Source organism: Schistocerca cancellata, chromosome 12 (genome assembly GCF_023864275.1).
Source record: "Schistocerca cancellata isolate TAMUIC-IGC-003103 chromosome 12, iqSchCanc2.1, whole genome shotgun sequence".
Taxonomy (NCBI): Eukaryota; Metazoa; Arthropoda; class Insecta; order Orthoptera; family Acrididae; genus Schistocerca; species Schistocerca cancellata.
The window spans coordinates 47,376,523-47,389,597 of record NC_064637.1 but is presented as its reverse complement, the minus strand read 5'-3'; the positions used below and the strand labels follow the sequence as shown (position 1 = coordinate 47,389,597).

The window sequence follows — 13,075 nt, the reverse complement described above, 5'->3', positions numbered from 1 at the left end:
AATTACTTCTAATCTCAGCACAGGCTTTCTTCATTTGCCATTATCGTCACACGCTAATCCATCACTGCATCCAACACTGCAATCCAAGGTTAGGCCGGCGCGGTAAACGCGAAACTATATATCGGCCCTAGTAACGTCACCGATCACTTTTATAAAGATACTTCATCACTTTGCCGGTATTTATTTATTATTTAGGGGTCGAACGATGGCGATGGTGACACCCTTCTCGCTTAAAAACCCTGCATTCCAATAATGGACTCCACACACACACCTTTCCCGCCAACCACTCTGGCGCATCTCGACACTCGCTCTCGCAACACGTCACAATCGATTGTTCGCCCTATCGATCTGTGCCGAGTGCAAAGTTATAGCAAGGGCCTACGGACCCCTTACAACACGCTCAGAGTACCAGAAGACTGTCGCCATGACTTTACCGACTGAGGGCATGGCTTTGAGGTTTTTATTCGGAGGGGAGATGGTGTGGCGAAACTCTCTAGATTGCCTTTTTGTTTCCAGTTTGAAATGATGAAACCCTGTTTGATTGCCTGTCCCAATTTTTGACAACAAATTGTCACAGTCAACCTCGTAATGCTCAAGCAGTTCTGCACATATGGTCCTCCAATTGCTGTTTACGGTCTTCTGTTTGGTAGCGAGGAATCCCGTTGGCACGCACCTTTGAGTACCACAGCTGGTGGATGATTGTGTCAGCACTACCAACAGAGATGTCCAGTCGAGCAGTGGGGTGGTCGATTGCGATCTGCCGATCAGCGCGAATGAGAATGTCCGCACGTTACAAGGTTACAGGTGCCTCAGCTGTTTGCGGCCGGCTGGCGTACGGGAGATTCGACAGGTTTGTGTGACCTTGTTCTGATGGTGACAGACGCCTGAGCGAACAACTCGCCGTGCTTTTGTTCACTGCCTTAGACATTCTGCATACGCCTACGAATACGTGCAATGCTCTGATTTTCCGCCAGAAGAAACCCGATGACAGCTCTGCTTGAAACACACCTCTGCTACAGATGCTATTTTGACGGTTGTGTATACTGCCGGCACCTATCAGAACGTCGTGGAACTATATGGAGTGAAGTGGGAATATTCTGTGATGTCCCACAACAGACTGCATTTTTTCAACCAAAATTGCCAAGAAAAAAAGTGTTGCATTACTTACGGAATGCCCCTTGTATGCCTACATTTAAGTGATTATTCTGCAATTCACACCAAAGTGTATGGCAAGGCAGTCTTAGAACTTTTTTGAGACAGTTTCTGGTCCATTCCACAATTGAATAGCAAGTAGGAAAAAGCAGTGTTTAAATCATACTATGCGAGCTGATGTTTCTTATTTTATTGCAATGGAGAGTTCTTCCTATGCAGGTGGGGAGCAAAAGAATATTTTGGCATTTGGAGGATAAAGTTGATGTTTCAGATTTTGTGAAAAGATGTCACCACACGGAAAAACATCTTTGTTTTAATGATTGCCACCCTGATGTGCTTATTGTATCTGTAATACTGTCACCCCTATTCTGTGATAATACAAAACCAATTGCCCTTCTTTTAACTTTTTTAGTGTCCTCCATCAGTCTTATGATGTAAGGATATTGTACTGAGCAGCAATAATCCAGAAGGGGACAGACAAGCATATGGCACTACTCTCCAGGCAAATACTTTCACAAAAGACATCTTGACATTTACGTTTGTATTTGTTGTTAATGAATTTCCCTTTTGCAGAAAGCCCTTTCTTGCTAGTGTGAGTGTAAATTTTATTCCCTCTCAATTTTATCCGTTGCTGTACAAATAGCAGAACTTTCTTTTTTTAAGTGTCTCATTTCTTAATTCAATTACCTTAGCATACCCTGCATTTATTTGAAAATCCTTCAATACCCTTGATTAACATACCTGTATGTTGATGTTCATGTTAGAATGTCTTTCAAGCCACTATACATTCCATTCAACTGCTTTTCCAAGTCCTTTTGCTGTCTTTGACAGAACTATAGTCTCGTTGGCAAACCTCAAAAGTCTCTATTTCTTCTCCCTGATTGTTAAGTCCTTTTCCAAGTTTCTCTTTGGCCTCCTTTACTGCCTGCTCAATGTACAGATTGAGTAACTTGAGATATAGTAGTTTATTACACATCTTTAAGTCCTCAGGCTAAAATGTTGGTGACATCTAGAGGAAAATATCAGACGACAAGTGTGTTGCATTGTTATATCAAAATGTTGGTTAAGCGAGGTGGCACAGTGATTAACTCTTTGACACTCACATTTGGGAGGATAGCGGTTCAGATCCCTGTCCATCTCTCCAGATTTCGAAATTGTGCAAGGCAAGTGCCAGAATGATATCCTTCGAAAGGATGTGGCTGCCTTCCTTGAGATTCCTTGCCTCGGTCTGAGCTCGTGCTCCATCTCAGTGATCTTGTCTTCGACAAGATGTTCAGACCTATCTTCCATCTTTCAGGTGACTGTGCAAATAGTGTATACTAGTAAATCCCGATGCTTTAAAAAAAATCAATCTCCCGTGTATAAACATCTGATTAATTTACAAGTGAATTAATGTGTTAAATCTGAGGGTGAGGCAGTAAATAAGTCACAAATGCCAGAATAGCACATACAGTTTTACATTTTGTACCTGTACATGTCTAGAAGGTGGTAGAACACATTGTGTGGAAGGTAGCCGATAAAAAGTATTAATGATCTCCAGCCAGACCAAGAAGGCAGGAGTGCTATGAGTGTGTACCCGACAAGAACAACGCAATTCCTATGAGTGGAGGGAGTGCCTGCAGAGCGCATCCAGAGCAAAATTTGTCCTGTATATGGCTAGAACTTTATTTCATGGAAATTTTTGTTCAACTGGATATTGGAATTCAACGAAGAACAAGAAAAAGTCACAAACAAGGAATTTCCTTGCCATCCTGGTTATCGAGTGATGGCACATTCTTCTCATGTCTAGGGGTATTTTGCTACCTCCCAGGACATATCGGTCTTGTGGGTTGCAGCAATTTAAAGAACCAAATAAACTTACGATATTCTGAGAGATAGGTCTATTCTGCTTTTCAGTATACTCTCCTTGTAAACTCGAACCCAGGATCTCCTGCTTGCATGGCAGACGCTCTACCCATCTGAGCCACCGAGGACACAGAGGATAGCGCGACTGCAGGGATTTATCTCTAGCACGCCTCCCGCGAAACCCACATTCGCAACGTATTGTCCCGCACTACATTCGTAGTGCCCCCGCCCATTATACTCATTACTCGCAGCACGTTGCCGATTCCCGTAAGAGTTCGGGCACTGTTTGTGCATTCGCACAGAAGAAGAAGATGGTCAAGTGGCCGGTGAGCCTTAACTATATATTGACTAAGATGGTATCTGTTCTTTCGGACATGTCTGAGAGAACAGATACCATCTTGGTAAATATAAAGGCATTATAAGCCTCCAGGACTACAAGCATGAGCTAACAGTGTTGAATTCACCACTGAAGGTACTTCACAAATAAAAGAAGTAAAATGGATACGGCAATAAACAGACTGACTTGGTTAGAGGGATCAGTACAGTGTGCAAACTTTTAGATGGCAGATCTCTCCCTAGTCCCGAATCGATAGAAGTCGGTAAACGTCGAGAGGCTTCGGTAGGCACACAGTTTCGACTGCTGCCAACATTACGTAGCTGACAGTGTTGTACAAGGTAGCCATTGTCGTCTGCTTCGTTATTGTTTTGCACTGTACTGTTCTGCGTGTTTTTATTGTGCAGTTGTGCTAAACATTATCAAAATGAGTGTAGAGGCAGTTGCTGGCCCATCTCGGGAGTCGCCAACAACCCCTACCGGTAGGCCTACGGTTAGAAGGAAACCAGTATTACGTAGCGATGCTCGCAAAATTATATTGCGCGTGATTGAATGCTGTGAAAGGGAAAGGGAGCAGAAAAAATTGCTTCACCCCTTTTACAAATCTTCAGTGAAAACTACTACATACACAGGACAAAGCGTGCGTAGCATTGGAAGATTCAAACAGTTTTCCAAGAATCATCCTGGCGTATCACCACAAACGCCTGGCAAGAAAAGGTGAGTTTCCATTTCAGATATTTTGTTCGCAATCACTTTGAAGGAGCCCTCTATTTTGTCCAAATTACCTTATATTTCATTTTTCCTTGCTACCTTCATATTACAGTACTTTGCAATCGGACGGATGGTTTGTGAGTGCATAGTAAACAAGCACACATACATTCATATATATATAAAAAAAAGAAAGATGATGAGACTTACCAAACAAAAGCGCTGGCAGGTCGATAGACACACAAACAAACACAAACATACACACAAAATTCAAGCTTTCGCAACCAACGGTTGCCTCATCAGGAAAGAGGGAAGGAGAGGTAAAGACGAAAGGATTTGGGTTTTAAGGGAGAGGGTAAGGAGTCATTCCAATCCCGGGAGCAGAAAGACTTACCTTAGGGGGAAAAAAGGACAGGTAAACACTCGCGCGCACACACACACACATATCCATCCGCATATACACAGACACAAGCAGTCTGCTTGTGTCTGTGTATATGCGGATGGATATGTGTGTGTGTGCGCGAGTGTTTACCTGTCCTTTTTTCCAGGATCCACAGGAGAGGATAGTACTTGAGGTAGCTTTGGTACTGGTACCACAGTCACATGACTCTCACTGTCAGTAATGATGACTCAAGAAAATAAAGTTTCTAGCTAATACTAGTCTTATTGAGTTAAACTTGTAATGTAAGATTAGACCTCTTAGTGAGTAGATTATTGCAGTATTTTAAATTGAGTCAATGATTATGCGAAGTATAGTATTAGTCGAGGACCAATTGGATGAAAATCAGTGTAGGTTTAGGCCTCTTAGAGGTTGTCAGGACCAGATCTTTAGCTTACGGCAAATAATGGAGAAGTGTTATGAGTGGAACAGGGAATTGTATCTATGCTTTATAGATCTAGAAAAGGCATATGACCGGATTCCTAGGAGGAAGTTATTGTCTGTTCTACGAGATTATGGAATAGGAGGCAAACTTTTGCAAGCAATTAAAGGTCTTTACATGGATAGTCAGGCAGCAGTTGGAGTTGACGGTAAATTGAGTTCATGGTTCAGAGTAGTTTCAGGGGTAAGACAAGGTTGCAACCTGTCTCCACTGTTGTTCATAGTAGTTATGGATCATATGTTGAAAACAATAGACTGGCTGGGTGAGATTAAGATATGTGAACACAAAATAAGCAGTCTGGCATATGCGGATGACTTAGTGGTGATGGCAGATTCGATTGAAAGCTTGCAAAGTAATATTTCAGAGCTAGATCAGAAATGTAAGGACTATGGTATGAAGATTAGCATCTCAAAAACGAAAGTAATGTCAGTGGGAAAGAAATATAAACGGATTGAGTGCCAAATAGGAGGAACAAAGTTAGAACAGGTGGACGGTTTCAAGTACTTAGGATGCATATTCTCACAGGATGGCAACATAGTGAAAGAACTGGAAGCAAGTTGTAGCAAAGCTAATGCAGTGAGCGCTCAGCTACGATCTACTCTCTTCTGCAAGAAGGAAGTCAGTACCAAGACTAAATTATCTGTGCACCGTTCAATCTTTCGACCAATTTAGTTGTATGGGAGCGAAAGCTGGGTGGATTCAGGTTACCTTATCAACAAGGTTGAGGTTACGGATATGAAAGTAGCTAGGATGATTGCAGGTACTAGTAGATGGGAACAATGGCAGGAGGATGTCCACAATGAGGAAATCAGAGAAAAACTGGGAATGAACTCCATAGATGTAGCAGGCAGGGTGAACAGGCTTAGATGGTGGGGTCATGTTACACGCATGGGAGAAGCAAGGTTACCCAAGAGACTCATGGATTCAGCAGTAGAGGGTAGGAGGAGTCGGAGCAGACCGAGGAGAAGGTACCTGGATTCGGTTAAGAATGATTTTGAAGTGATAGGTTTAACATCAGAAGAGGCACCAATGATAGCACTGAATAGGAGATCGTGGAGGAATTTTATAAGGGGGCTATGCTCCATCCTGAACGCTGAAAGGCATAATCAGTCTTAAATGATGATGATGATGATGATAAAAAATCAAATTTTCATTGCCTCTGGAAGTCATTAGAGAGGCAACCTGCAATTGGTACGGTATTCTGGGTTCTGGGATAGCTGCTTAGTAATACAGATATCTTGTACAAAGTTCATTTGTTATATTACAACAGTATTTCTCAGTGGATTTCTTCAGGCATGTGAGCGTGCTGTCCGGAAATCTGCAACCGTCTGTTTTACAAGACAAATTAAAATAGCTACCTGTGTGTTTTAAATTTATTTTCTATTAAAAACTGATGTATTGGGTAATTTTTTATCACCAGTGCTGAATACTGGTACACTGTATCATTACACAACTTGCTTCACATAAAATGTATAGTTTTTGTGTTTCAATTAGTGGGGAAAGATTGGTGCGATGTGACTGTCGTGGCTGTGGAAGTGAGTGGATTGATTGATTTCTCTATTACAGCTATTCTGGTTGGTAGGTATGTGCCTCTTCTTTTGGAAAATAATCTAGTGTTGATGTCTGAAGCAAATAACATTTATTATTCTGTGGCCTACTATTTGTTGAGGAACTGAAGCATCTAAAAAGTAGGTGGATAGTCAGTACTTGCAGTCCACAGCCGTCATCCTGGTCCCTTGGAATAGCCCTCACTCTCTTTCCTCAGCTGCCCTTTTTTGATACTCTCTTGGCTTTGATGCTGGTCATGCTGAGCCTAATAGTAGGAGCCAGCCCCAGATAACACTGTGCTTTGTTGAACTCGAATCACGTCTTTGAAACTGGTTGTGAGTCTTTTTGAAGTTTTGTAATCCAGACCTTGAATTGTCTTTCTTTGGAAATGGGGAACTCTGAGGTGTTATTCATATGCTGTATCTGTTTAGCAGGTGAATAGGTATTGTAATGCATTAGCAGCTGTTGTTGCATCCATCTGTGGGCCAATTGTTACTGTGGGAACCTTGTCCAATCATTAGTATCTTCAGTTTTTGTTTTAATTTTTAATTTTTTTTATGTAAGAAAAAACCATGTTATAAGAATGAGGAAACAAAAACCTTCACATTTAAAAACCATTCTGTTCTTCATTTGTATCACTCCAAGAAGTCTTTACGTTCTCCGATTCAAGAGATATGGTTCAAATAATTTCGCGACGCGCTTTGCGATATTCTATATATTTTGCTTAAATATTCATTTCATTTTTTTGTTTTTATTTTGTAGCTGAGATATGATGTTATAACTTCTCTTGTACAGGTCATTTGTTTGATATGCTAAAGAGTGCAACAGGCAATGCTTTGACTGAGTAATCATTTCCAGGTGCTTGTGCTAACAAAGTCGTCACCTTTGCTGGAGCAGAGGAGACACCACTGATGTTTTCTCGATGCAGTTCTCTCGGGTCACTGAGCAGCTTCGAGCAGCATTCGATACACGATGACCGCAGCTCTGTCATAAGTGATTTCAGGTATGTCTCTTAAAATGTGTAGTAAATTTTCTTCTCACTGTGGTTTATGTAGTTTTGAGGCAGAACAGGCTGAAAATTGGGGAGTGCAATAAATAAATTTTCCACAATGCAGTTAAGAAAGGATAACTATGAACTTGTGGGACAGAATTGCTGGCCAGTTCTAACCTACAGGAGAAACGTGAGTACTGCCAATAGACACACACAAAAATACTTAAGTTTCCTAGATTTTGGAACTAATGAGTTGTACCTGTAGGCGGGAAGGTGGCTATGGTGGGGAAGGTTAGAAAGGAAGGGCAGCTCATGCAGCCTGCAAGATGAGAGGGGTCACCACAAGAAAGTCTCATTGGCTGCCTTTGCTTTTTAACCTGTGTGTTGCCTGAGTATGGAACTATCAGTCCCGAAAGTTAGAATAGTATGTGTACTCCTGTAAATGTCTGCCAGTAAACCCTTGCTTCTGTTAAGGATCATACTCCCATGTACAGAACAGCTTTAAACTTCTGCTGATTACTTTTCAAATGAGTTAATATCTTAAATATTATATTTTAAGTATACTCTTGCCACTTCTCCTGATTTAAGTGGGAGACTTCTGGTTTCACCGAGCGAGGTGGCGCAGTGGTTAGCACACTGGACTCGCATTCGGGAGGACGACGGTTCAATCCCGTCTCCGGCCATCTTGATTTATGTTTTCCGTGATTTCCCTAAATCATTTCAGGCAAATGCCGGGATGGTTCCTTTGAAAGGGCACGGCTGATTTCCTTCCCAATCCTTCCCTAACCCGAGCTTGCGCTCTGTCTCTAATGACCTCGTTGTCGACGGGACGTTAAACACTAACCACCACCACCACTTCTGGTTTCCTACTTTTTATCTTACCTCCTGAGTATTCCACTATTTCTTGGTATTTTTAGTTAATTATTGTCAAACCTAAGACATTTGTTTTGAAAACCTGCCATTTGATTTTTGGCCAATAGGCCAGAAGATTTCTGCGCCAAATATTGTGGCAGGAAGTTGCAAACATCTGGCAGTTTGCCCGAAATTTTGTGGAACAATATGTACGCTGGGAAAGTTTTAAATCACAGGAATGATATGAGCCAAATAGCGTGTGCTGCAAAAGTATTGTATAGTGCACGTAGGATACGGTGGCCAATGCACAGTGACCACTTTTCGTCCAAAGCACTGGGCGAATTCATTTGTTTGTTCGGAAGGGAAGGCCGACAGAGTCTGAGACCTTTTGGCCAACAGTGTCTGAAACCTTTCAGCTGGTCGGCCATGACAATGAGGTGCACGCCCTGCAGTCTTTCTCAAACAATTTTACACAAACCAGTCGGTAAAAAAATTCATTTTTGCTTTACTAATAGCTTTGTATGTCAGGTTCATAGTGAAGTGCCCATCATTTCATTCATGGTCATAGTTATTGTGATATTTATGTGGAAGTAAAACACTGTGTGTGAAATTCTAAAAAGTTTGCAATGAAAAATCTACGATTTTGCGTTTTGTGCATATTACATAATATTTAGCAGCATATGAAATTTAGCTTATATATTGATTTTTTTTTTAGAATTGCTTTGAGGTCTTTGTCTATCACCGATCTCCAGAAAACCGATCTGACGTAGCACACTCATTTGTGATCACGCTGCGCCAGGAATAAAGTGAAATATCTACAACATTCCTCGTATGTAATAAACAGTTTGAGATACTGAAATGAGATTTGGCAAATTATAGCACGCAAAAAGGAGAGTATTTTGCCATGTAGTCTTTATGCAAAACTTCATTATCTGTCATATTCTTCCACTAACTACAGACTTTTTCAATCAAAGAATGCAATTTTTAAGGGCCATCGATAGCTGATGAAATGAGAAATGCTTTGTGTTTTGGAACAGTATAAGTGAAGACATTGCACATTTATTTTGTACTGAGAACATGCTTTTTCATAAGCTAACCACTTTTTCAGAGTTATTTTCCAATTACGTTTGCACGACATGTTAGTGAGGCGAGACTGTGTAGACTCTGCTGTGTTTTGGCAAAAGAAGCAAATTTTAACATGACAACCAGAGAAATGTGTAGGTTTTAATCAAAATTCGCCACTCATTATGCTTCTCTGAAAGTTACAAATGGTTTCGGCAAAATTCATATTAGTACTGACCAAAGCAAAGGTGACAGTAGATCCTTTCGAATGGCCACCGTGCAACTGTGACCATGGAGGGTCTCTCACTTAATATTTACAGAAAATGTGAGTGTAGGCTTCAGTTTAGAATGGCACTCTCGCTCTCCAGCACTCCGCATTTCGCATACAGTGGCTGCCCGTAACCCCCACCACTACAACTATCCCCCACGCACGCCCTGCCATCTGCGCATCTACCAGCCACGGTATTCTGCGTGCCCTATACACGAGCATTCATTGTCAGTTCCAGCCTACGTGAGCCTTTGTATGAAGTCATTGGGAAATGGCATCACAGTGGTCAAGATGGGGAGTATTAGGGTCTCTGAGAGCTTCTTTTTAAACTCAAAAGGAAATACTTTTTTATATTTCTGTAGTGAGTGAAACAATGCTGAAGGTTTCTTACAGACTGAAGATGTGTGCTCAGTCTGACTAAGATTTGCTTGCATTTTAGATGGGCTAAGTTTCAGACCTCTATTCTGCACCCACTCTGATAAGCAAGTAAGTCAGCATTTACGTGCTAGATGGCTGTGCACAGGTTTGTCGGACTTTGGCTCAGGTATAACTGAAGGTTGTCGGCGTATAAGAGATATTTAATGGATTCCTGCCACCTCACTGTGCTTCTGTGAATATGACAAGTCTGAGAATGGTGGCACGGTGGTCCATGATTGAACAATCTTGCTGTTGTAAAATAGCACTGAAGGACAAAATGATTAGTTGTCGGGATCAGATGGCCCCTAAGAAAACTGTGTTTTGTGAGATTATGGAGGGTATAAGACAAAAATTAAGTGATGCAATTTATACAATTTCAAAAATATGTTCCATAAGATGAAGAGTGATCTCTGGAAAAAAGTTCAATGCTATACTCTATATATGCAACACATTTATTACCTGTGTTCGTTAATTTTATAGTTTCCTCGAGAGAACTTTCCTCTGGTACAATGAAAAGAGTAAATCTGTCCTTAAACTGTAAGTTATTCTAATACTACATGTTCAGCTGGACCTGTCGGAATTGGTATACTCGTATCAGGAATAACTGTTTGCATTCAGCCACTTTAACAGTACTTGATACAACACAATCTACGTCTACATCTATACTCTTCAAACCGCTGTGAAGTGCGTGGCAGAGGGTACATTCCACTATACCAGTTGCTATGTTTTCTTCCCATTCAGTTCACATATTGAGTAGCAAAAGAATGATTGCTTAAATGCTGCTGTGCATGCTGTAATTAATCTAATCTTTTCCTAACGATCCCTGAGTGAGTGATACGTAGGAAGTTGTAGTATATTTGTAGAATCATAATTTAAAACCGGTTCTCGAAACTTTGTATGAGGGTGGTTTGAAAAGTTCTCGGTACGGAATAGAAAAAAAGTACTTACATCACTGAAACTTTTTTTATGTTTCACTGTAGTCTCCTTGTACATTAATGCAGTTGGTCCAAAAGTGTTCCAGTGCCTCAATCTCATCTCGAAAATGAGTTTCCTCCAAGCCTGTGCAAAATAGTTGTCAACTCGAGCTATCAATTTTTCGTTTGAAGTGAATCTTCATCCACCAAGAAAAGTTTTCGGCTTTGAGAAGAAATGGAAGTCTGATGGAGCCGTATCAAGTCAATAAGGCGGGTGTGGCAACTATTAGTACCTTAGTTCGTGTAATTTTGCCGTGGCGATGGCATATGTCATTGATCTACCGTGAAGATTAGCGGCATTCATCTTCCAGATAATTTTTTCATTTGTAATTCTTCATTTAAAATGTAACATATGGTCTCAGGTGACAGTTGGCAAGCATGAGGAATTCGCACTTTCAATCGGTGATCCTCAATGACCATTTTGTGCACTTTTGCAATGATTTCTGGAGTAGTGACGCATCTTGGCTGATCACTGCACAGATCGTCATCTAAGCTCTCCCGACCAAATTTAAATTCATTTGTGCACTTGGCGACAGTTGAATATGAAGGAGCAGAGTCCCCCAATGTATTCTGGAAGTCTGCACGAATGTTCTTTGCTTTCATACTTTTCTTTATGAAGTACTTAATCACTGCTATCAAAAAGAATCCTCCGATTTAAAAAAAAAAATCATAACTATTGTGTTATTTGAGATATGTGCGTGAACGATGTACTGTTGGAAAGAACAAACACTCTAGTTTCACATGGTTCCCTCTCGGTAGCAGCAGTGTGTCCTCCCTTCAGTTCTAGTAAAACTGGTGTCGGGACAACAGAAAGCATTTTGTGTTCGACGTTTTGCGCAGTGGGGGTCAGTAAAAACTGAAACTTCCTGGCAGATTAAAATTGTGTGCCGGACTGAGACTCGAACTCGGGATCTTTGCCTTTCGCAAGCAAGTGCTCTACCAACTGAGCTACCCAAGCATGACTCACGACCCATCCTCACAGCGATAATTCTGCCAGTACCTCGTCTCCTACCTTTCAAACTTCACAGAAGCTCTTCTGTGAAACTTTCAGAACTAGCACTCCTGGAAGAAAGGATATTGCGGAGACATGGCTTAGCCACAGCCTGGGGTACCCGAGGAAGTTTCATATCAGCACACAGTCTGCTGCAGAGTGAAAATCTCATTCAGTAAAAACTGTTCAGCATGACTTACGTACTAGGTATGGTGTTTTTACATCTAACTTCAAGACACAGCCAGCTCTGTTTCTTTAGCATCTTTGTGACACTCCCACATGGGACAAACATACCTGTGACCATTCATGCTGCCCTTCTCTGTATACTTTCAGTATCCCCTCTTAGTCCCATTTGGCGTGGGTCCCACACACTTCAGCAATATGCCAAAATGGGTCCTATGAATGATTTGTAAGCAGTCTCCTTTGGGGACTGATTGTATTTCCCCAGTATTCAACCAATAAACCGAACTCTACCACCTGCTTTACCCATGACTGGGCCTATGTGATCATTCCATTTCATATCCCTGCAATGTACTACACTCGGGTATTTGAATGAGTTTACCAGTTCCAGCTGTGGCTCATTGGTATTATAGTCGTAGGATACCTTCTCCTCCTCCTCCTCCTCCTCCTTCTCCTCCTTCCTCTCTATTTCTCCTTTATATATATATTTTTTAAGATGTGACTGAATGTGTATGCAGCATCATCTGCAAAAGTATAAGGTTACTATTAACACTTTGCCGTCTGCACGCCTCGTACAAATTATTCGCTTGGTGCTGGCAGCGCTAAGTTGGATTACTTGGCTTCTCGCCGGCCGCTTGTCACCTTTCTGTTGATGACAAGCTTCAAACACATTGACTTTTGCGCGCTTTAATTTTCCGGAAATCCTCTATTTTGCCATATCGTTCCACAAATCCGAATTTTCTTTTCAAGTAACTTCTCTGCAAGTTCTACACTGTTATAATAATTATTCATGCAGAGGTGATGTGCAGAGGTGATGTCACTTTCCATCTGAAGGTGTCAGTAGTTCTGTCACTGATTTTGCTAAAGGCTGC

General features: G+C 41.4%; 1 protein-coding gene across 1 annotated transcript in view; it reads left to right on the top strand.

Annotated features, from left to right (window-relative positions):
• LOC126109440 (uncharacterized) overlaps positions 1-13,075 on the top strand; it is an 841,290-nt gene that overhangs the window by 698,252 nt on the left and 129,963 nt on the right. The window contains exon 21 of the mRNA XM_049914471.1: positions 7,327-7,471. Coding sequence (XP_049770428.1) covers positions 7,327-7,471 — 145 coding nt within the window. The remainder of the gene's footprint in view (positions 1-7,326; positions 7,472-13,075) is intronic.